Genomic DNA, 26,471 nt, shown 5'->3' on the forward strand with positions numbered 1-26,471 from the left:
AACCCACTGAGTCTAGGATTAAAACTCCAACAAAAAATAAATCCGTAGTCTGTAGTGCTCTTCACATAACGAAGCATGCGCTTTCTTGCCATCCAATGACCAGCCTTTAGAGCTGTCATAAAGCGTGAGATAGTTGACTGTGAAGCTGATATCAGGTCTAGTAATAAAGAGGTAGATGAGGATGCCTACTAGTTGCCTGTTAGTAGTATCATCCACTGGAGGAGAATCAAACTTGGCTGATAATTTCAGACCTTTCTCCATGGGTGTAGGTGTGGACCTGCAATCCTGCATATGGAATTTGTCTAACAGCGCCCTAGCATATTTGGACTGAGAAATGAATATACCAGAAAACTGTTGCCAAACCTCAACACCTAGGCAATAATGCATGAGCCTAAGATCAATCATATCAAAAGACTAGCATAAACTGTATTTGAATCACTGAATCAAAGATGTCGCACTACCAGTGATGATCAAATCATCCACATAAATGATTATAAGGATGATGTCACTGTTAGTAGTGTTGATGTACAGATTTGAGTAAAGAACTCCTCTAGAAGCCTTGATCATTGAGGTACTTATCAATTTTCATGTATTGTGCCCTAGGTGCCTACTTCAAACCATAAAGAGCTTTAACTAACCTGAGAACCCGATGTTCTTTACCAGCAGCCTTGAAGCCGAGAAGCTGCGTCAACCTCTTATTGTAGGTCACCATTCAGGAAAGCACTCCTAACGTCCATCTAATAGACCTTCCAACCATATTATGTTGTCATGGCTAGAACTAATCTGATAGTGCTCATATTTTCTATAGGAGCAAAGGTCTCCTCATAATCAATGCCCTAACGTTGTGAAAAGCCCATTGCAACTAAACAAGCTTTGTACTTATCCAAAGTACCATCGCACTTGTAATTTTTTTGTAAACCCATTTGCAGCCAATGGGTTTCTTCCCTGTGGAAGATCAAAAAGGGCCCAAGTGTAATTCTTCAACAAGCTTTGGTGTTCTAATTTCATGGCCTCCTCCCACTCTGGAATTCCTTTAGCCTTGAAGTATGTTTGATGTTCAAACAAACTGTGAATGTTGGCCATAAAAGCTAAATTTAATGACAATAGGTTTGCTCTTTCTGAGCAGTTTTCCCATCGATGAGTTCATTACCTCAAAGATCAGCAAGTGTCTAAACCCACCACTTAGGCCGGAGAGGAGGACGAACATTAGCATCAGGAGATGCTCTATGGTCCGATTCCTCATCAGAAGACTCGGGATCAAACTCGGGTGAAGCATCTATAAATTTGGGCGATCCTACAAGAGAAGTTGGAGGTATTTGTACAGGAATCACTAGTAGAAATGGAGTTGTTAGAACCCTTCCATAAGGTTGACCTAATGGAAGTCAAACTCCTAAATCATGAGCCTTCATAGGCTGATCTATCCAATCAAGAATAGGAAAAACATGCATGAATGGTCCTCGTTATTCATTAAAGACTACATCATGATTATACAGGAGACGTGTTGTCTCAGTGTCCATCAAGTGGTAGGCTTTGTGAAGACTATTGTATCCAACAAGCATGAGGTTCTAACTCTTGGCATCCAACTTGGTGTGTGATGCATCAGGGATCCAAATATAGGCAAGAGAACCAAAAACCTTCAAAGGACTGATTTTGGGCCTGCGACCTGACCAGGCCTCTTCCAAAGTCTTACCATTGACTGCCACAGTGGGTGACCGATTCAAAAGGTAAACTGCAGTGTTAACTGCTTTTGCCCAAAAAAATTTCTTTAGAACATATATGTGTTCGAGCATGGATCTAGCCATCTCAGCAATTGTTATGTTCTGACATTCAACTACATTGTTTTGTTGTGGTGGGTGGGGTGTAGTTAACTAGCACTTGATGCCATGAGTATCATAAAAGATAGAGAATTTAGTAGAACAAAATTCCCCCCATTTATCTGTCCTAATTGCAATAATAGATTTCCAAGACTCTTTTTCAACTAGAGGTTTAAACTTCTAAAATACAATAAACACATATGATTTCTTTTTAAGAAAATATAACCACATCCTTCTACTGAAATCATCAACAAATAGCAGAAAATACTCAGACCCAAGAATAGAAGGAGTAGCCACAAAGGCCGTAAATATCAGCATGAAAAACATTGGAGTACCTGACATGCATCACAAACTCCAAGCTAAGTCTCAATCTCTGGTAATCTGAGGACAACTTGTTCCCGAGCAAGATGAGAGAGATAATGCACATTTCGTTGATGCCAAAGTGAGTTGATGTTGATATCTAGCCATGGATAGTGTCACAGCATCTGACTGAGAGTAGATTGAGTTTCATCCCTGGAACATAGTGCACACTGACAAAAATAAGATTCCTCCCAATAGACTAAATCTAAATGTTGCCTTTGTCTAGAACAGTGTACTCTTCCCCACCACCAAAAATTACTGAATCTGAAAAATGCTGGCAATCACTAAACCAATCTTTGTAGTGGGTGAAATGACGAGAGGTGCCTAAATCAATGTACCAAGCAAACGACTTGACATGATTTGTAGGTCTTTTAGCCATGAAGGCCTAAAAGGCAAATTATGTCTACTCAGTATGCTCTATACTATTCTCTTTGGGCTGCAAACTAGATTGCTTAGCTTAGGCAGCTAAGCGTTTTTGGCATTCAACCTTCATGTGACCCTACTTGTGACAGTAGTTGCATTGAATGTTCTTTCTCTTGGAGCCTTATGATGTTAGAGTAGAGGACTTTTGCTAAGAAGATTGTTGTGTATGAGACTTGCCCTCATCCTTCTAAAAGGATTTAGCAAAGAAGGCTTGCTCTATGGAGGTGGAGCTAGAACTGCTACCGAACTATTGTTTCCACCTATCTTGCTGAAGCAGAAGTGTGCTAACCAGTAAACTTCAGATCAGAACCAATAGATGCAATGTTGAGAGTCTCAATAAAATGCTTGTAGGACTTGGATAAACTTTTGAGGGTTATTACCACAAATGCCCTCTTCCTCCATCTAGCATCCAATGGCAAGCAACTGATCACGGATTTCTTGAATCTTATTCAAGTGTTCATGGAGCAATTTCCACTCATCCTTTACAATAGAAAACAAAGTGTTTGATGACATTTTTTGAGATGCTCCCATATCTCAACAGCTATCTTACCGGATGGAATTTGAGTGAGTTGATCATTGAAGAAGAATCACTACCCCCCGATTAATCTGATCCCATGTATCCTGATCAGTGCCAGTTGTAGTCAGATGTTGTGTAACACCAAGAACAATCTGATTAGTATTCCAATATCCAAAAACTATTAGCATCTACTACTTCCATGTGCAATAATTTTGAACATTGAATTTTGGATTTCCCTTGAGTAGAATATTTTGTCAATGATGCCATGGCACGTTTTCATATTTCAAGGCAAAAATTTAGAAGACCTAAAAAAATGAAGAGGTGCCCAGAAGGAATATGCTGTCAAATTTTGGACATGCTAACTCAAAAACTGACGCACAAACATCGAGGCAACCAAAAAAAATGGATGACAATTCAGTTGGGCTCTTGAAAAACCCACCAATAATCTATGATAAAAATGGATTAGTATGGAAAATTAGGGTTTTGAACAAAAAGTCCTAGGCTAAAAAAAAAAGCTTCAAATGGCAAAATTTGCAAGGAAAAAATGTAGTTGGGCATGGATTTGCTACTGAGGATTTGAGAAACCCTAGATGGCGCCAACCACTGCAAATAATGGCCACTAAACAACTACAAATCCTGTCCAAAAACACTACAACGCAATCAATCGCGATTTCAAGAAAAAAAAATGCAGAAAAAACACCATGAAATTGCATCCAAATAGGAGTGGCAATTTGCAGTGAGGCATGCCACTTTTTGGTTGCAGAAAACGTGACCAAACACTACACAAAAATCACAACCAAAACACGGAATCGCCAGAAACCCTAGAAGGATTCTGCAAAAAACGATATTTTGCCCACAAATTTTCCTAAAAATTAATCTCAAAAAATTTCAGCAAAGAACTTCCAAAGGGAAATTATAAATTTTTCAAAAAAAAAATTGAGTTACCTTTGATACCATATTACAAAGTAATTGGTAAAATATTTGTTTTTTATTAACAATGATCAATAGATCAATATATGTAAAAGAATGAATGATGTTTCCTTAGGAAATGATCGTAAAGAATAGAAACATTATATTCTAGCTAACAGTTAACTAACAGCTAACTAAATAGTAGAAACATTCTAATATTTACAATAGATTACAAATAGATGACCATTAAATAACAAGGGGCGCAAGCGCCAAAGTTACTGCCTTTATTCGTGTGGTGGAATGTAGGGTAGGAGTTGAGCGAAGTTTGTGAAGTTGTACATTTAATGGTAAAATTTATAGTTTGTAAATTTTGACATAAAACTAAATAAATTAAAACTTTGATAATTTATTGTAGATGAAAAATAGAAATTTTTATGTCATTTTAAGAAATATTTAAATAATAAATGTCTTTTGACTTAAATCATATAAATCTAAGATCAACAAATCAAAGAAAAATAATAATGATCGTAATAACATAATAATAATTTTGGCTTATAAAAATAATGTAATAGTATTGGTATGATTGATTTACTCATGACTAAATTATAGATCATTATTCAATTTTGAGTTGTCTCATATGTAAAAAACTAAGTCTTGTAATTATTACTTTAATAGTGCTAGAATATTGAACATTTAATAATAACAATGCCATTTCAATAATAATTAGACTTACTAAAAGCTTCAAAGCTTGATATATGATTTTCAAAGTTAAATAGCAATGATATCTAAATTTCATATAATATATGTTTTAAAATTATAAAATAATATTAAAATCAAATATATAAGTATTTTTTTAAAAAGACATTATTCAAATTCCTCATAAATTTTTTTAACAAAATTTATAAATATTTTTAGTAAAAATTTACGAAATAATTAGATTCTTAAAAACACACTTTTGTTATTTATTAATTTAATTACAATTTAAAATAAAAAATAAATTTTTAAATTAGAATAAAATAAATTTAAATTATAATTAACTTAGTTTCTTAGTCAGTTATAATTTAGGTAGCTCCATAAAAAAGCATTGACAAGTTATGATGTTTGCTTTTAAAAAGCTTAGTTTGAAATGAATGATAAGACTATGTGACATTTATTTGAATATATTTTATGTAACTGGATGTTTAGATAGACATCCCAAGGTAAGCATTATATACGAGGGAGAATTTTATTTCTCATTGATTTCCTAACAATATATTTCCTTTCCCTTGTTATACAAGGATGCCCCTTCACCCCATTATTTATTATTATTTAAAATTAGAGTGCTTTTCAATTATAAGTTGAAATATTTAATTTAAAAAAATTAATTGTTAATGACTTAATTCAAACTACCAAAATATCTAATTAGTTTGAGGGGTAGTATTAGTTTTACAATTTGTAAAATGGTATTAAAAAAAATTAGAATAAGAGTGGAAAATAGTAGCTAGTAAAATATAGTGTAAACTTAAAGAAATAACATTTTACAAATTACAAAAATAAACATCAATGTAAAACTAATAATAAATATATTTAAAATAAGAAATATAGAACATTTAACTCTATATTTGAACTTGGTAAGGAAAATAGGTAGGGGTAATTAATATTGATTAGACATTCATTTGTGAGGTGGAGGATAAAAATGAATCTTTTTTAAAAGTTAATCCACTTGTCACAAATGTGGAAAAGATAAAGTTGTAATCAATGCATTCATTAATAGAGTTGTTAGAAAATATTTGTAATTTTGTTGGAGAAAATTGAATTTTTTCACTACCAAAAATAGAATGGTCCAATAGAATGAATGAAAAATGTGATTTATAATAATGAAAAGTTAGAAAAAGATATAAACATTTGAAGATTCTTTAAATCTTGTTACAAACGTAAATGGCAGAATACTTGACTCATTAATCGGAGATCAAAATGATCTATATATACAAAGAGGAGAGTCGAATAGAATAGAAACATTCTATTCTAGACTACACCTAAATATTAGAAACATTCTAATATTTACAGAGATATAATAAGATACAATAGTGAGCATTAAAAGAAACATAAAGATTATTCTAATACCTCCCCTTAATGCTCAATCTATTTACTACACCAATAGATCCCCTGAATTTAACAAACTTGTGAGGACCAAGGGGTTTTGTGAAAATCTCTGTTGGTTGCTCTGAGGTAGGGACGTAAAGTAACTAAATAGATCCATCTTCTACTAATTGCTAGATGTAATGGCAATGAAGCTCTATGTGCTTGGTTCGTTCATGAAACATTGGGTTCTTGGCAAGTTTGAGTACTCCCAGATTCTTTGAAAACAAAGAAGTCGGACCTGCTTGAGTAATATGCATATCTGCAAGCATCTGACGAAGCCAAACTGCTTCACAAGCTGCCTTGACAGCTCCTCTATATTATGTTTCTGTAGAGGAGAGTGCATGTGCCTGTTGCTTCTTACCGATCCAGGTAACTGTTGTAGATCCGATACTGAGCACATAGCCAGAAGTAGATTTTCTGTCATCAACTAAGCTGGCCCAATCGGAATCGGTGAATCCACTAAGCTGAGGAGTAGTACTCCTTGTGTAAAGAAGACCATAATCTGAAGTACCATGTACATAGCATAACACATGTTTCGCTGCAATGTAATGATCGGTCTTGAGGTTCGTCATGAACCATGAGATGTAGCTGACTGCAAAAGTGAGATCAGGTCTAGTAATAGTAAGGTAGATGAGACCACCTACTAGCTACCTAAAGAGTGTTTCATCTACAGGAGGAGAATCAGATTGTGCGGACAACTTCAGACCAGTCTCCATAGGAGTGGAGGCAGGTTTGCAATCCTGCATTTGAAGCCTGTCAAGCAAATTTCTGGCATACTTGGACTGAGACAAAAAAAAATACTGTTGTCAATCTGCCAACCCTCAATACCTAAACAATAATGAAGCAATCCAACATCTGTCATATCAAAAGTTTTGCATAGATCCTGGTTGAATTCTAAAATCATATGTTTTTAACTCCCAGTAATGATCAAATCATCCACATAGACAACAAGAAAAAGAATATCATTACCAGAGTGTTTAATATACAGATTACTGTCTGAAGAGCTATGCTAAAATCCCTAAGCAACCAAGTATTGATCAATCTTTATGTACCAAGCCTGAGGGGCCTATTTAAGACCATAGTGGGCCTTCTAAAGTCTACATACTTTTGAATCTGAACCAGCAACCTTGAAACCTGGGGGCTACGTCATGTAGACTTCTTCCTGTAATTCACCATTGAGAAAAGCACTTTTCACATCCATCTGATAAACTTTCCAACCATACCGAGCTGCAATGGCAAGAAGAATGTGAATAGTGCTCATCTTGGCTGTCGGAGCAAAGGTCTCCTCATAGTCAATGCCTTCGCGCTGGGTGAATCCTCGAGCAACAAGTTTGGCTTTGTATTTGTCCAAGGTACCATCTGCATGGTACTTGACCTTATAGACCCATTTACAGCTAATGGGTTTCTTCCCAAGAGGGAGATCTGAAAGCACCCGAGTGTGATTCTTTTGAAGACTCTGAAGCTCAGCAGCTATTGCCTATTCCCATTCTGGAATTCCTTTGGCCTCTGCATATGTCTAGGGCTCAGGGATACTGTGGATATTGGCCATAAGAGCAACATTAATTGTGTTGTGTTGAATGCTCTTATTTTTGGAGGTTCTATCCTCAATGAGTTCATCAGGACGAAGATCACTAATAGTTTGAGCCCACCATTTTGGCCGAAGAGTAGAGGAGTCAATATCAGATGCTGTCGAAACAGCTAGATGAGGAGGAGCAGGAGCTGTATTATCTGGAGGTGGCTGAGGTGGTGTATCAGTAGCATCAGATGACTCATATAAAATAGGACCCAAGTCAAAGATTGTTGAAGACTGAATCTCGGAATGTGGCAGGGAGGCAAAGCGCTGAAATGGTCAGAGTTCCTCATCAAACACAACATCACGACTAAAGATTAAACGTTCAGTGTTTACATCAATCAATTTGTAGGCCTTATGTGTGTGATTGTATCCTGTAAACATGAGTTTTTGGCTTTTGGAATCCAACTTAGTGCATTTGGCATCAGGAATCCATAAATATGCTAGAGAGCCAAAAACTTTCAAATGGTTGATCTTAGGTTTGCGACCAGACCAGGCTTCCTCAAGAGTCTTATAATTAACTGCAAGGGTGGGTGATCGGTTAAGAAGGTAGACAGCTATGGATACTACTTCAGCCTAATATTTTCTAGGAACATTTCTATGTTCTAGCATAGCTCTAGCTGTTTCTATGATGGTACAGTTTTGACACTCTACAACACCGTTTTGCTAAGGGGTGTGAGGTATGGTAAACTGACGTCTAATGCCATGAGTAGTACAGAAGGCAAAGAAAGCAGAAGAGCAGAATGCCCCCCATTATTGGTCCTAAGAGTACGGATGGGGGAACCAGACTCTTTTTCTACTAGGGCTTTAAACTGCTGAAATACAGGAAAAGCATATGATTTTTGCTTAAGAAAATATACCAAAATTTTGTGACTGAAATCATCCACAAGGAGTAAGAACTAACTGTTCCTAGTAACAGGAGGAGTATTCATAGGACCACATACATCAGCGTGGACCAGCTGGAGTACTTTAGATGCCCACCATGATTCACCATCCTTAAATGGTGTCCTATGTTGCTTCCCTGCATGGCAAGCTCCACAAATGCGATGGTTCTGGGTCTGGATAACAAGTAGGCCATGGACTAAATTATCCCGAGCAAGTTGTGCTAGATATTGAATGTTCAGGTAACCGTATCACTGATGCCAGAGGCTGCTGAGAGCGGATGATTTTGCGATGAAGGCACGCTCAAGGGAATCGCCTGAATCTACAAGCCTATAAATACCATGATCCTCAAGACCGACAGCAAGTGTAGTGCAAGAATCACAATCAATAATCGAACACTTATTTCCACTGAAAATGACATCCGACTGAGGGGAGTGCTTCATAATCTGACTAATAGACTAAAGATTATGTTTCATGCTAGGAACATTACATTGAGGAACATGAGTCTTCTTCCTCCGGACTGAATCTGAACATTGCCCTTGTCGACAATATTGTATTCTTCACAGCCTCCAAAGATTACTGAGTCAAAATTGGGAGTGAATTCAACAAACTAATCACGCCTGCGAGTAAAATGTCGAGAGGCACCGGAATCTATGTACCAGGCAGAAGATTTCACAAGATCTGTAGGTATGTTGGCCATAAAGACATAGTAGATAGATTCTTTCTACTCTAAGTGTTGGGCAGTATCGGCTTGCTTTTTAATTGAGTTTGACTTCTGATGCTCATAATATGTGAACATCTCAATTGGCACAAACTTTGAGGTGAGAAAATGAAAGACCCAAAAAAATTAGAGAAGTATCCAAAAGAGAGCTCAAAAAACCCAAAAATAATGTTGTCGGAATCCAAATCCGCTGGCTCGAAAATTGAGGCACGGAAAACAAATCACCCACAAAAAACTAATGAAGACCCATTTGAGATCTCGAAAAACCTACAAAGAATATGTGATCAAAAAAATTTCCGACTCCAAAAATTAGGGTTTTGGGCAAATTCAAGCAGCAGCCATGATCTGCAACGAAAATGGTGATTTTGCAGTGGCAAGTGGCTGATTTTTCTACTAAGAAGGTCATTATTTCACTGACGTTGCTAGAGCTTGAAGATTCATCACCAAAGAATGGAGATTTGACATCCGATTGAGGGGAATGCTTCATAATCTGACTAACAGACTGAAGATTATGTTTCATGCTAGGAACATTACATTGAGGAACACGAGTCTTCTTCCTCCGGACTGAATCTAAACATTGCCCTTGTTGACAATATTGTATTCTTCACAGCCTCCAAAGATTACTGAGTCAGAATAGGGAGTGAATTCAACAAACTAATCACGCCTGTGAGTGAAATGTCGAGAGGCACTGGAATCTATGTACCAAGCAGAAGATTTCACATGATCTGTAGGTATGCTGGCTATAAAGACATGGTAGATAGATTCTTTCTACTCTAAGTGTTGGGCAGTATCGGCTTGCTTTTTAATTCAGTTTGACTTTTGATGCTCATAATATGTGAATATCTCAGTTGGCACAAACTTTGAGGTGAGAAAATGAAAGACCCAGAGAAATTAGAGAAGTACCCAGAAAAGAGCTCGAAAAACCGAGAAATAATATGCTGTCGAAATCCAGATCCGTTGGCTCGAAAATTGAGGCACGGAAAACAAGTCACCCACAAAAAATTGATGAAGACCCATTTGAGATCTCGAAAAACCTACCAAGAATATGTGATCAGGAAATTTTTCCGACCCCAAAAATTAGGGTTTTGGGCAAAAAATCAAGTGGCGGCCATGATCTGCAACAAAAATGGCGATTTTGCAATGGCAGGTGGCCGATTTTTCTATTGAGGTCATTCTTTCACTGACGTTGCTAGAGCTTGAAGATTCGTCACCAAAGAATGGAGATTCGAGACCCAAAAATGACGGTTTATCAAGCACATGACAGCAGAAAATTGTCTGTGAAAAACGGCTTCAAAAAACGGTGATGGCTTCAAAATCTAGGGCATGGTCACACGCCAAAGACAGTAGAAGTCTATGATTTTACTCCAAAGATGCTGCACACTGGTGGATCCTCCTTAAAATCGTAGTTTCAATCGGATTTTTCACCCCAAAAAAAGTGTTTTTCTATATTCAGATTTTTGCACAAAAAACGTGATTTTATGCATTCGGATTTCTCAAAACAAAAACCCTAAATGGGTTGTAGAGAAATGGATTTGTCAAAAAAAAAAAAATTAAGCATTGGCTCTGATACCATGTTACAAACTTAAATGGCAGAATACTTGGACTTATTAATCAAAGATCAAAATGATCTATATATACAAAGAGGAGTCGAATAGAATAGAAACATTTTGTTCTAGAGTACACCTAAATATTAGAAACACTCTAATATTTACAGAGATATGATAAGATACAATAGTGAGCATTAAAAAGAAAAAGATTATTCTAATAAATCTATGAAATCCTATGAATTGATTGGTCAGTTAAATTGAAAAATTGAATTGAATGAAAACAATAGTATCCTGCCAAAGGCAGGAACTAATAATAGACAACAATAGAAGCTATCTATTATTGTAATACCCCTTCCATGTTGGCCTCATCGTTTAAGTTCACGACTTATCACTTGTCGTTAGCGGGAGTGGTCCTATTTGCAATTTCCTTATTGTTTTCCCTATCAAATGCTAAAATATGCTCCCTTTATGACTAGTGTGCTTAGTTGTCTCACGGGCCTTATAACCACTTGTATGGAGGTTCTCTTCTATTAAGTATTGCTACTTATGGAGATTCTCTTGTATGGAGAGTCTAACTATATTTTTTTCAATACTTCGATATTGTTGTGTTGTTTCCACTATATAGTTAACTATATATCCACGTTGGCACCTTTCTTATTCGCTTGCTTCCATAATTAGCTTTGTAACGCTTTGGTATTCTCTGTGTCTTCAGAAGTTAATATGAAACCATAGCAATTTCTTTGACATCGCAGCTTGGCTATATATCCTTTGGTTAACATAAATGATTAGTTATTATATTCCTTTTGCATTACAAACTATTCCAAACATAATTGATGGGTCATTCTTTAATATGTCTTTCCAATTTTTCCTTGCATATATCATTCCACGTGGTATCCATGTGGATACTTATTATAGGTGATTTCGCCATTTGATGGCAGCAAATAATTATATTACTGCCCTTCGGTTTTCTATTTGTCCGTTTAATTCCTTAAATATCCCATTGAAAGTTTTGCATCTTGGACACAATCATCTCTATACTTTGCAATAGTTATTGTAACTAATGTTGTTGCATCAATGTTAGCAAGTATCCAATCTAGAATCAGCATTGTGACTGAGCATCCTCAATCATCAATGTGACTTGGATTGTATTATCCTTTACGGTAAGTATACTATCTTCTCTAGTATAAGTATTATCCTCTGCAATGTGTGTGTGTGTGTGCAGTAATAATTCTATTATCTTCTATAGTCGATATGCATCTCTATTATTCTCTTCGGTATGTGTCACTTTAGTGATTTTCTATTACTGACTGGAGTATCATTTGTTGTTGACTAGATTACTTCCAGTCTTATTCTATCCTTTCTTACATTTGCAGACCGATTCTGATACCATGTTGATTTTAAGAACACTCCAAATGCAATAGCACTGCTTATGACTGATGCGTTTTCCAAATGCAGCGATCTCTCTTGCATTTAAATTGAAGATGAGGCATGGCGAGACATGTCCCTTCATGGACCATGTCTATTCATTATTATGTGATTAATCTAATGACAATTGATTATGTAACTACATAAATATGTATGTATTGTTAAGAATGTTAGAGTTTAGTGTGTTGAAACACCCGCTATTTCATAGGCATTGACAGTATATATATTATACCAAACTGTCATTCTGAAATAAGGAAACTTAAGCACATTCTATTTGTGTTAGACAATCTTCAGATCAAATCACATAACTTCCATTGCCTCCTGTAATCCCGAGTGTATCAGGCGTAATCACACTCTTCTTCACTGATTCTCGACAATATACTATTAACATTGGTTAGTATCGGGTGTATATTCATCACCGATCATATAAAGGAGAATGGCAGTGCATTACTTACATCGATTGATAATCGAGAGTTACCTTAACCAATAGTTATTATATTAAAGGAATTCCGTCAGTTGTGATTAGTATATGTTAGCAATTAGTTATGAACAAATACAATTAGTATATTATACATTGAGGCATGACCACGTAGGGGCATGCCCCTACTTGATCATGTTTCAATGTATATATATACAAGATTCATTTCTCTTTCTGAAAATCATATCAATAACACGGCACACTCATTTCAGATAAGAATAGATATTATCACAGCAAGAATATTCAAGTCTGACATTGTATAAAGAAGACACTAGTCTACTATAACATAGAATACAGACTAAAACACTTTGATTAGTCTACACCAACTAAGATCTATTAAAACTTACATGGTATCAGAGCCTACTTGGTAGAGAGACTATCAAAAGTGCTGGAAAAATGTCAAATAACGTAAGAGTAGAAGACAGATTCGAAGGTGCTGTAAACTTTTTTCATGGAAAATTCAGATTACCACAATCCTTGAAGAAATAGAACTATTCATTGAATCTGATAATCTGATTCTTGAAGATGAAACAGAAAAAACCAATTGGAAAAGGCAAAACAATAAAGCCAAGAAAACCATAGTAGACTCCGTAAAGGATCACATACTTCCTTCCATTTCAAATCTGAAGAAAGCCTTTGAAGTATTCACAACAATAAAAGATGCATTTGAAATCAACAACTCAAGCAGATTGATTACTCTAAAGAATCAACTGATGAATACTAAAATGAATAAGGGAGAAACAATCTCATCTTATTTTGGAAGGATCTCTGAAATTAAGAATCACCTAAATTCCATTGGAAACAAAGTAGAAGATCAAGAACTCTCTATATTAGCACTTAGAGAATTACCACTATCATGGGAAGCATTCATTCAAGTTGTCAATAGACCTTCAATTCCTTCATTTGATCAACCAAAAACTGATTGTACATCAGAAGAGTCAAGATTAATTTCCAGAGGTATTATATCAAATCAAGAGGGAGAAAATCAAGCTCTTTTCTCAGCTCCAAATCATCAAAGGAAAAAGAGGAAATTTAAAAGAAAGAAACATGACTATAAGAAAAAGAATAATAAGTTCAACAGTACCAATCTCTCCAAAGTTAAATGCTATGAGTGTGAAAAATTCAGACATGTCTTCAGTAAATGTCCTGAAAGGGAAAGAATCTTAGCCTCATTAGCCGAAAGTAAGAAAGATGAAAATCTAGTGTTCTACTCTACTTTATCAAGTGAGATGAACTCTAATGAAAGGGTGTGGATGATAGATAGTGGTGCTTTCTGACATATAACAGGATTCAGAGACAAATTTGAAACACTTGAAAATTACAGATCTGAAGGAGTTACCATTGGAGACAACTCCACTCATCTAGTCAAAGGTATTCGAACCTGCTCTATTCAATTAAGGACTGGAGTTACATTAAGGTTCAAAGATGTTCTATTTATACCTGGAATAAAAAGAAATCTAATTTCAATCTCTGGATTAATGGATGAAGGATTTCAAGTCACATTCAATGAAGAAAAAGTCTTGTACTGACCTAAAAACTCAAGTCTAAAAAATGCTATCACCATAGGGACTAGAGATGGGACTTTATATAAACTATGTAACATTCAAAACCAAGCTCTTAATCATGAACTAACAAACTAATTAAATTTGGCATTGACGACTTGGGCATATTGGTTTCAATTCACTACAAAAGATGGGAAAGATCAATTTTGAAATTCCAAACCTAAATTCTAAACATATATGTAAAGGTTGTGCTCTAGGAAAGAACATTAAAAACCTTTCCCTCCTAATGAACACAAGTCTAAATCAATCCTAGAACTAATTCACTTTGATCTATGTGGGCCCATGCCAACTCTCTCTCTAAGAGGTCACTCCTATTTCATAAGCTTCATCAATGATTACTCTAGGAAGACTCGGATTTTCTTTCTAAAAGTTAAAAAATCAAATGAAGTGTTGTCAAAATTCAAAGAATTGGTGGAAAATCAAGTGTCAAAGAAAATTAAAACTCTACGATCTGACAATGGTGGAGCTTTTTGTACATCTATTGGGATTAAGAGGGAGTATACAGTACCTTATAATCCTCAACAAAATGGGATAGCAAAAAGAAAACATAGAACTATTGTTGAGGCAACAAAAGCTATGCTTCATAATCAAAACCTACACTTTTCATTCTAAGCAGAAGCCATTGATACTGTTGTATACATACAAAACAGATGTCCACACTCCATTCAAGAAAATATAACACCTAAAGAAGTCTTTACAGGAAATAAACTTAAGTCATCTCAGGATCTTTGGTTGCCCCGAGTTTTTAAAACTCGCCGAGTTTCCTAGCTCGGCGAGTTCTTAACCAGTTAACTCGCTGATTTAAAAACTCGGCAATCTGGTAAAAACTCGCCGAGTAATCGGCGAGTAGTCAGCAAAAACTCAGCGAGTTTTTATGAAAAACTCGCGATTTACTAGTGAACGCGGCCTGTGACGGATTTAAGCAGCAATGAGTGTGTTTTTTCTCATTCTTTCTTGTATTTGCATTGTTTAGAACCTTGAGGAGTGAAGAGAAGAAGGTTTGGAGGCATTCTTGGCTGATTGCAAGCGATTCAAAGCAGATTTGAGTGGATTGTAGAGGATTCTAACCGATTTTAGAAGACAAATTTCTTTCCAGGTATGTTCATCTTATCATAGTTTGAAAACTTTTTATAGTTTTATAACAAATGTTCTTTTGTTTTTGTTGTTTTTTGTAAATGTTTTCAAATCATTTAAAATCATTTTGAATCATTTGAAACCCTAGCTTCTAAGGATATGGTTGAAGTTTGTTGTTTGCTAAGGATATGGTTCAAGTTTGAAGTTTGAATCATTTGAAACCCTAGCTTCTAAGTTCTAACTTTGTTTATTCATTTCTCTATATATTTATGTGTAGGGCAGCGGTCAACCATTAAAAAAATGACAAACCCATAAGAAGAGTGGCCACAAACACCATGCCCATCTGGATATATAGGCACTCGGCCTAAAAATGCAAGAGATAAGGCATGGCGGTATGCCTATGAAGCCCCAAGTCCAAATGATATTGGGAAGGTAATATGCATTCCCTGTGAGAGAATTATTTCTGGAGGCATAAACCGCCTCAAATACCACATTGCAGGCATAAAGAAACATGACTCAAATCCTTGTCTCAAGGTAACTGATGAAGAAAAAAGATTCATCCATGCCCTACTTGCAGCTGCTGAAGAGAAAAAATTGAATAGGGAGAGGGCAAAAATAGCTATGAGGGCAGCCATAGCTGAATCTGAAGGAGCTCCTTTTGATATGCAAGAGGAAGAAGAAGCACTTGAGAACATACCAGGATCTCTTCGTGGCCCACGGATCCGCAAACAAAATTTCTCTTTTACCGGTTCCACTTCTTCTACATCTCCTACTTCTTCATCATCACCATCCAGATCCCCATCAGGGATAGGTGGTTATTTTGTGCCCAGGAACACACCTAGAGCACAGCCATCATTAGAGGGCACTGCATGGTTTAAGGAGGTGCATGAGCAAACTGATATTGCAGCAGCTGATTTTTGGTTTTTCAACAATATCTCAATGAATGCCGTTGATAGTCCCTATTGGGTCAATATGGTGAATGCAATGACAATATCAGGCAAAGGGTACAAGTCGCCTAATCGCAAGGATATGAGTGGAAGGTTAGTATTTTACTATTTAGTAATTGTAAATAATTGAGATTCAATTTAGTTCATTGTTATATTTTAAATCTTAATTGTTATAACTTATTTCCTAATTTTTTACTAACACTTACACTTTATTTAATATTACACTTAAATTTTGTAGGTTGCCTGACAAAGCAGTTGGTAGGGCAAGATTGTTGATAGAAGACCAAAAGAAAGAGTGGAAGAAGTATGGCTGCACCATTTTATCTGATGGGTGGACAGATGGAAGAAGTAGAACCATTATTAACTTCTTGATTGCTTGCAAAGATGATGTGGTGTTTTGGAAATCTGTCGATGCCTCCAACAAAGTGAAAAATGCAGCCACATTGGCTTTAATGTTGGAGAATGTTGTCATGGAGGTGGGAATAGAGAATGTGGTGCAAATAATCACAGATAATGCAGCAGCATATGTGGCAGCAGGTAGATTTAATTTTTTATATTTGAATCAATATGAATCATGAATGTAATGCTATGGTATTATCCAATTTAGATTTGATGTAATTTGTAAATACTAAATATGGAAAGTTTGTTACTGATTATTGATTTTTTGCTAATCTTTTAGGTAGAATCCTCCAAGAGAGGCATCCCACACTTTTTTGGTCACCTTGTGCAACACATGTCCTTGATCTTCTTTTGGAGGACATAGGAAAACTTGATTGGGTGAGTCCAGTTGTGGAAGATGCTAGGCGAGTCACAAAATATATCTATAATCACCCATGGGTTCTCAGTTTGATGAGAAAAGCCACTAAAGGCAAAGATTTGATGAGACCTGCTATGACAAGGTTTGCAACGGTCTTCTTGACGTTGCAAAGTATTCTTGACCACATATTGGCTTTGAAGCAAATGTTTGTGTGTGCTGATTGGGTTGCTTCACCTTACTCAAAGAAGCCCGAAGGAGAAGCTGTGGCACGAATAGTCTTTGATGATAGCTTTTTTGCAAAGGCTAAGGAGATTGTGGAGGTAACTTCATTATATTTTTAGTTTATTCAAGTTTCATTATCAATTCATAACTTACTATGTTATTAACTAATTTGTATTTTTCAAATTTCAAATGTAGATGTCTCTGCCCCTGGTTCTAGTCTTGCGCACATGTGATGGGCAGCAATCCCCAATGGGAGGTCTTTATGAGGCCATGGATAGAGCGAAAGAGGCTGTTAGAAGCTACTATCACGGGGACAGTCTCAGATTTGACCCCATTTGGGAAATAATTGATAGGAGGTGGAACAATATGCTCCACCAACCTATTCATGCAACAGGCTACTTCCTCAATCCCAAATTCAGGTACTATGATAATTGATTGTCCTTGAAGTTGGGATTTTAATAAGTCTTTATTTTACTTTAATTTTTAAGATTGTGTAGTAAGACTTGATATCATTTTCTATTTGTTTTAGGGCTGATGATTCCTACTCAGATCCTAATGGATGACATTGAGGATGAGGACGAGGATGATGATGATTCGGGCGAGGATCAGGCATTACCATTAAGAGGAGATGCATCCTCTTCTAGGACGCCGAGCCAGTCAGTAGGGATGTCGAGCGAGGGAGCACAGCCACAGAGTTCACAGTCACGCAGCTCACGCCCTATCCCAATGCGGGGCACTTCTTCTAGGACTAGACCCCCTCGCTTTCCTGCTAGTGCAAGTGGAAAGAGGAAGATGTGATTGACATTGTATTGATGTATTTAACTTTTAGTATTTACTTCTAGTTTGACAGATTGAAACTATTTAGTAATTTACTATTTTGCTTCCTACCATGAGCATTCTGCATGAGAATGCAATTTTGCACGCATTATGCATTTATATATATATCTAAACTTTGTTTCTTTCTTTTGTATTGTCTTTAATTAACTTATTAGATGCATCTTCTCATTAAATTTTGCAAAATAAATGTATTTTTAATTAAATTTCAGCGGTTTTTTAGGTTCCCGAGTTTTTCTCGAGTTTTTTTTTTAAATCGCCAAGTTTTTCCCAATTAAACTTTTGGGGGGCTTGGCGAGTTTTTGCATTTGGCGAGTTTTCCAACTATGGCCCTGTGTATATACATATACCTAAAGAAAGAAGAATTGAGTTAGAACCATTAGGAAAGAAAAGAATATTTGTTGGGTATAGTGAAAACTCAAAAGGATACAGAGTTTGTTATTGGACAAAGATCAGTATAAGTAAGCAGAGATGTCATATTCAAGGAAAACACTGCCTTAAAACTATCTATAAGCACAAATGATGAGCCTTCAACAAGCTTAGATGAAAGTCCGCAACCTAAAATTCAGAGGGAGAATATATCAGAAGAAATGAGTTCAGTACAAGATGCAAAAAATAGAAACATCTCAAATATCAAAAAGAGACCATTGTGGGCAAGAAAAATGATTGAAGAAAATGATATTGAACCAAATGAAATTATTAAGGAAGTCAAGAAAACCAAAAACAAATCATGTTATACTGCACTAGTAACTAAGCTCGCTAACTCTGACCCTACATCTGTTGAAGAAGGTCTAACTTGTCAAGCATGGAAAGATGCTATGGTTGAAGAATATCAATCAATACTACAAAATGATGTCTGGGACATTATACCTAAACCTAAAGTCAAATCTATTGTCTTTTCTAAATGGCTCTATAAAATCAAATATGCAATAGATGGGAGCATTGAGCAACATTAAGCAAGGTTTGTTGGTCAAGGTTTTTCACAGAAGGCAAGTATTGATTATGAAGAAACCTTTGCCCCGGTTGCTCGTTTCACTTCAATTAGGATAATTCTTGCATTAGCAGCGGTGAAAGGATGAAAGGTGCATCAAATGGATGTGAAAATTGCATTCTTAAATGGAGTCATAAATGAAGAAGTTTATATTGAAAAGCCTGAAGGTTTTGTTATAAAAGATGAAAATCTTTATGTATGTAAACTAAAGAAAGCATTGTATGGCCTGAAGCAAGCTCTTCGAGCTTGGTATGAAAGAATTGACAGCTATCTCAGCAAATTAGGATACTTTAAAAATGAAGCTAATCCTAATCTCTATTTTAAAATTTCTAATGGAGATATGATCATATTGGTTATGTATGTTGATGATCTCTTAATAACAAGTGAAGATCATCTTATTGCTAAATGCAAACAAGATCTTGCTGCTGAATTTGACATGAAAGACCTAGGTTTGCTACATTATTTTTTGGGCCTAGAGGTATGTCAAAAGGAAGATTACATATTCTTAAATCAAGGAAAATACACACAAGATATTTTGAACAAATTTGGGATCATGGACAGCAAGCCACTTGCAATTCCAATAGAAACTAATCTATACAAGCTAAAAGAGGAAGCAGCACATTCAAAATCTATTGATCCTACCCTCTACAAACAAATTATTGGATCTCTCATATTTTTGGTAAACACTAGACCTAATATCTGTTATTCCACAAATGTTCTAAGTCACTTTCCGTGTGAACCTAAGAAAATACACCTGATGGTGGCTAAACATGTTTTGAGATATCTACGTGGCATTACTAGTCTTGGACTAAAGTACAGAAATGTTGAAATCAAACTTTAAGGCTATACTGATTCTGATTGGACTAGTTGTTCCATAAATCGAAAGAGTACCACTGGATGTTGCTTCAATCTCGGATCAACGATGATATCATGGTTCAATAGAAAACAACCTACAATTGCCTTGAGTTCTACTGAAGCAGAATATATGGCAGCCTCCATGGGAGCACATGAAGCAGTTTGGTTAAGGAAGCTACCATTTGGATTATTTGGAAAAAACGTTAGATTCCACTGTGGTCCATTGTGACAATCAGAGTTGCATCAAACTTTCAGCAAATCCAGCGTTCCACAATCGGTCAAAGCACATTGAGACTCCTTACCACTATATCAGAGACAAGGTTGACAGGAATGTGAACAAGTTAATCTATGTTAACACAAATGATCAAAATGCTGACATTTTCACTAAACCTCTTGCAAGAGCGAAAATAGAATATTTTAGATCTAAACTTGGTATGACAAATATGTAATTACATTTTTTGTAAATTTATTAATGAATATTATTATATTAAATTATTGTTTGCAAACTTGTTAAATGAAGGTGACGATCTTTCATATTTTCTTAAAGGTCTCTATTATAAGGTGACGATCTTATCAATAGATGACCAACCTTTAACACCAAAAGTATTGAAGATTATTGGTGTCATTGTTATAGGCCGGATTTTGCTGGACACATTGATACCCGTCATGATTGTAGGCCGGATCTTGCCGGACATCATGAAAATTATTGGTGTCATGTATGTCGGACACATTGATATCCATCATGATTATAGGCCGGATCTTGCCGGACATCATGAAAATTATTGGTGTCATTGTTATAGGCCAGATTCTGCCGGACACATTGATATCCATCATGGTTATTAAGCTGGATTTTGCCAGACACCATGAAAATCCTTGCCATGGTTATTAGGCCGGAGTTTGCCAGACACCACATTCTATCAAACATATTTGAGTCTTATGAAATTGTATAAAGAAGTTCCAAACACACTTTGCTAAAGAGGGAGTGTTAAGAATGTTAGCGTTCAGTGTGTTCAAACACCCGTTGTTTCATAAGCATTGACAGTATACATATTATACAAACTATCATTCTGAAATAACGAAACTTAAGCACATTCTGTTTGTGTTAGACGATCTTCAAATCAAATCACATAACTTCCATTGCCTCATGTAATCCCGAGCATATCGGGTGTAATCACACTCTTCTTCACTGATTCTCGACAATATACTATTAACATTGGTTAGTATCGGGTGTATATTCATCACTGATCATATAAAGAAGAATGGCAGTGCATTACTTCCATCGATTGATAATTGGGAGTTACCTTAACCAATAGTTATTATATTAAAGGGATTCCATCAGTTGTGATCAGTATATGTTAGCAATTAGTTATGAACAAATACAATTAGTATATTATACATTGAGGCATGACCACATAGGGGCATGCCCCTACTTGATCATGTTTCAATGTATATATACACAAGATTCATATCTCTTTCTGCAAATCATATCAATAACATGGCATACTGATTTCAGATAAGAATAGATATTATCACAGCAAGAATATTTAAGTCTGACATTGTATAAAGAAGACACCAGTCTGCTATAACATAGAATACGAACATTATTATATTAATCTCTCCTAATAGTATTTTATATATATATAATAGTTTAGCCTCATAGAATACGAACATTATTATATTAATTTCTCCTAATAGTATTATATATATATATAATAGTTTAGTCTCGTAGGATTTATCCAACTTAAGCTACAAAACATCAACAGAAAGAAATAAATGCTTCAATAGCTAAACTGAACATTAAACACAGAGTATAAGACATACTACAGCACTTTAGATTCTTAGAAGGCCACAAATCTTTCACATCATTTAGAGCATATATGCAGCACTGACTGAACAGCATCACTTCATCAATACATCAGTTTTATGAACATCGTGGCACAAACTTAAACATAATCAATCATTTCATTTTGAACCTTATGCACCGAAGATCTTTTTCATTGACAAAAGCATGCTGCATGAAAATAATTTTAAATCATTGTCTACAAAGAATTGAAAAAAATTATATTGCACTAGCTAACCAACCTTGCTCCCCAATCCTGCAACTATTGTTGTCAAATTCGACCACGTACACATGTTGAAAATTCATATTGCATGAATATGCCCTATAGTACTGTTGAAAACTTATATTGCATGAATAAGCCCTATAGTGCTGTTATCACCTGATAAACTACTAACATGCATGCATCAACTTCTATCTAGGATCATTATTTATTCAACACTAGTTCTTGAATAGTGTGGTTCTTCAGCCCACAGCTTATGAAATTGTTAAAAATGGAATAAGAATTATATTAACAATGAACTCTTAAATAAAGTTTACAAACACAGCAAAGTTACCTCAATAATGACAGCATCTAAATAAAAAACTGAATACACAAACTAAATAAGAAAGCCTAAATGACCATTAACTATGGTACTAGAAGAACAAGCTAAGTATCATAAAGTACTAAAAATATTTAAACTATTATAACAAATATTGTAAATATTGGCCATAAGAGCAAAATTGTTTGTGTTATGCAGTTTGCTCTTATTCTAAGAAGATCTACCCTCAACTAACTTCTTATTATGAAGATCACCAATGGTCTTGGCCCACGTAGGTCAAAGAGTAGAACTAAAATTTGCTATAGTAGGAACAAGAGGACCTTGAATCATTGATGTGGAACCTGAACATCCTACGGAGGGGCTGGTGGCACAATGTCAACTGAATCCCTCCCATCAAGATAACCAAATGAAAGATGAACATTCATCTTTTTAGCGTAAATATGGACCTTGGTTTTCATCAAACACCACATCTCGACTAAATATGAGACGCTTTGTGCCAATATCAATCAGCTAATAAGCCTTACGTGCATCATTGTATCCTGTGAGCATCAATCTCCGAGTCTTGGAATCCATTTTGGTGCACTTGGCATCTAGAATCCAAAAATACATTGTAGAGCCAAAAACCTTCACATGGTTTACTTTGGGCTTACATCCAGATCAAGCTTCCGCTGGAGCCATCTTCTTAATGGCCTGTATGGGAGACTGATTTAGAAGATAAACTGTAAATACTATCCCTTCACAAAACTTCTATGGAGCATTGTGATGCTCCAATATCGAGCGAGCCATCTCAGTACCTGTACAATTCATGCGCTCAACAACAACGTTCTGTTTGGGGGGGGGGGGTTAGGTGTAGTAAGTTGATGCTTAATCTATGTGATGAATTAAAGTTGGAGAACTCGTATGATCAAAATTCTCCCCCATTGTTAGACCTAACAGAGTGATAATCTGACAACTAGACTCTTTTTCCACTAAGGCTTTGAACTTCTGAAACATGTTGAACACTTCTGATTTATGCTGAAGAAAATACATTCACCTCTTTCTAGTTAAATCAACAGGCAATAGAAAATACTTGCAAAGCGTAACTAATGGAGTATTCATGGGCCCACAAACATCTACATGGATTGACTACAAATGTTTGGATGCCCTCCAAGCATCGCCAGCTGAAAACGAAGTTTGATGCTGCTTCTCAACCTGACATGCTCTGCAAACTCCATGATTTTGTGTATGAATCGCAAGTAAACCAACAACTAGACTATCTCTTCCCAACTGAGAGAGAGTGGATATTCAGATGCCCATATTATTTATGCCAAAGATTGTTGATGGAAGTACTTCTAGCTACCATGGCTTGCTTGGAATAATCATGTGTATCAATGAGTCTATATTGACCATGATCCTCTCAGCCAACTGCAACTATAAAGTAAGACTCCCCTGTCAACAATAGTAAACTTGTGTGCACTGAAAACAACATCCAACTAAGAAGAATTAAGCATAATCTAACGGACTGACAGTAGATTTAGCTTCATGCATAGAACACAGTAAACATTGAGAAATGTCAAATCCCTCCCACAGTGAAATCTATACATTTCCTTTACCAACAACTGGATACTCCTCTCCTCATCCAAAAACAATTGAATCAAAGAAAGACAAGAACTCTATGAAACAATCCTGACAATGTGTAAAATGCCAACAGGTGCCAAAGTCAATGTGCAAGGTTGAGGATATGTCATGATCAGATGGCCATGTGTCCACGAATGCATAGGAGGTAGGATCCTTCTGATCAAAATGTATAGCAGCTTGGGCTTTCTATTGAGACCCTTGAAGACTGCAGTTGCCAACTACTTCCAACAATCCATCTTCAAGTGACAATAATTACATTATACACTCTTTTTTTAGAAGAAGTTGGAGGTTTACTTGACCCTTTCTGTGGGGTGGAATGGTGTTTACCCTTATTCTTGTCTGAGGCTTTAGTTGTAAAGGCCACCTATTCAAAACAGGAGGAATTGGCTTGACTTCCAAATTGTTGCTTCCATCTATCCTACGGACAAAAGCTTGTTGTAGACATCAAAGACCGTGAAGGCAACACTAATAGAAGTGATATTGAGCATCTTTATGAAGTGCTCGTAGGATCAGGGTAGGCTTTTCAACAGGATCACTACCATATTTTCTCTCTGTCTTGCGGCCAATAGCCTCTAACCAGTTATGTAGATCCTTGATTTTCAGCAGATGTGCCTGGAGAGATGTCTTCTCCTTCATTATGACAGAAAAAACCACAACTCTTGTTAGACATCTCCTAAAGATCCTTCAAGATGTCACAGATTTCTTTAGTTGTTTTACCGAAAGGCACCTGAGGTGGCTAATCATTTGTAACTTAATGTTTGAGAAACATGATAGGTTCCGCTTACGTTCATCTCATTTATCCTGATCTATTTGAACTTGAGTAGGACATGCTTTCGTACCCAAAACGATTTTATCATGACAATGACATTGAAGTGTCATTATCATGCATTGCTTCCAGGTGTTATAGTTGGGGCCATTAAATCATTGATTCCCTTCCAAGATAATGTTTGATCATAGATGTCATCACTGAAACAGACGTTGTTGGTCAACCTTGTAAAGACAGGGAAATTGAGAAACATTGAATGTGCTGGAAAAAATCAGATTGAATTATCCTGCTAAAAAGTTGTCAGAAAAAAATATCTTTTATTTTTGTCTGGAATCCAGAAAAACCCTAGATAGATTCGCAAGCGATTAAGCAAACCAGAAAACCCTAATTTCGACCTCAAATCTAGAAAATAATGGGGGATTTAAAATCGCGCACAAAAATCACCAGTTCATGGCTGAAAATTGCGGGGCAGAGAACAGACAAAGTCTTGAGTAGCAAAAACTGGAAAATGCAGAAATAGGATGTCAACATTGCGGCCAAAAATTACCAGAAATTCTTGTACCGTGTTTCTTTCATTGCATGAAAAAATACCTACTGTCATGAGTTTTTTTTAAACGAAAATTGCGACTTTAAATAAAAGGCAGAGAATCGCAACTGGTGTCTGTGTTTTCTGCACCCAAGTTGCAAAAAGTTGCAGCACGGATCCCAATAAATGCAGGGAAATGCATTTTAAGATGCCCAATTTTCAGCGGAAGAAAATCCATGATTTTCAAAAAACTATCAGCAATGACATTTTTCCTTTTTTCTATTGTCGCATGATGAAAAAGAAAAAAGTTTCAAACCTGATCTTTTCATAAACAGGCACACAAATAACAGATCTGACCCATGAATTAGCAGCAAAAACCTAGCTCAGGTTTTTGGACAGACTGAAATTGTTAAAAACGGAATAATAGATGTATAAACAATGGACTCTTTAGTTTACGAATGCTAATAATGGTGTGAACAAAAAAGCAACGTTGCCTTAATAAAGACAAGATCTAAATAAATAACTGAATAAGCAAACTAAATAAGAAAGCTTAAATGGCCATTACCTACAGTTCTAGAAGAACGAGCTAATTAAAAAATATTCTAATAGTTTATGCCCATTTTTAGTAATTTATTTAGTGGTTTCATATTTAATGTGCTTATAAATACTCACATGAATTAGACTCAACCACAACCATCAAATATTACATTGTATTTTAAATGGTTGAGTTAATACATTAAATGAATGCTGCTTCCCTGGGTTTTACTTTTTCCCTAGAAGTGTTACGCCAAAGCAAACAACTGTGCTATGTTGTCAGTTTGTTGTAATTGTCTTTCTATTGCATTTGAGATCTTTTTACCATTGTTTCTCCTGCATACATTTGTCAGTATTATTTCTCTTCAAAGAAAATATTTCATGGGATAAAGATTTTTACCATTTTAAAGCATATATTTTTAAGAGCTTTGAAATTTGTGCAGGCTTCTTTCCTTTGTTGAATATCTATCAATATGAGTCAACCTTCCTAAACTTTTGTATACTTTATACAAAACATAGAGGAATTGAGCCACACACAAAAGCTTTCAGAAAATAATTAGCAAAAACATCCAGTTGGACTTTCAAGAATGATTGAACATTTAATAGCTTAACTCTCAAATAATTACATAACCAAGAGCAT

The 26,471-nt window shown here is 35.7% G+C and overlaps 2 protein-coding genes and 1 long non-coding RNA gene across 3 annotated transcripts in view; 1 reads left to right on the top strand and 2 right to left on the bottom strand.

The window, feature by feature from the left end:
* Positions 1-26,471, bottom strand: part of LOC149554514 (ras-related protein RIC1-like) — a 65,240-nt gene that overhangs the window by 6,209 nt on the left and 32,560 nt on the right. The window lies entirely within an intron of this gene.
* On the bottom strand, positions 13,612-26,449 carry LOC149554515 (uncharacterized). The gene is made up of 3 exons (XR_016364380.1): positions 26,033-26,449; positions 13,852-13,913; positions 13,612-13,685 (listed from the first exon to the last, which is right to left on the bottom strand). It is a non-coding gene; the product is annotated as an uncharacterized LOC149554515 (long non-coding RNA).
* LOC149554516 (uncharacterized) lies at positions 17,056-17,764 on the top strand. Its single transcript, XM_089833537.1, has 2 exons — positions 17,056-17,427; positions 17,525-17,764. Exons 1-2 carry the CDS (start codon positions 17,200-17,202, stop codon positions 17,762-17,764), a joined length of 468 nt encoding a protein of 155 aa, XP_089689663.1. The 5' UTR covers positions 17,056-17,199.

The sequence above is a fragment of the Cupressus sempervirens genome, chromosome 5 (assembly GCF_028749045.1).
Source record: "Cupressus sempervirens isolate cs-2001-9-10 chromosome 5, ASM2874904v1, whole genome shotgun sequence".
Classification (NCBI taxonomy): Eukaryota; Viridiplantae; Streptophyta; class Pinopsida; order Cupressales; family Cupressaceae; genus Cupressus; species Cupressus sempervirens.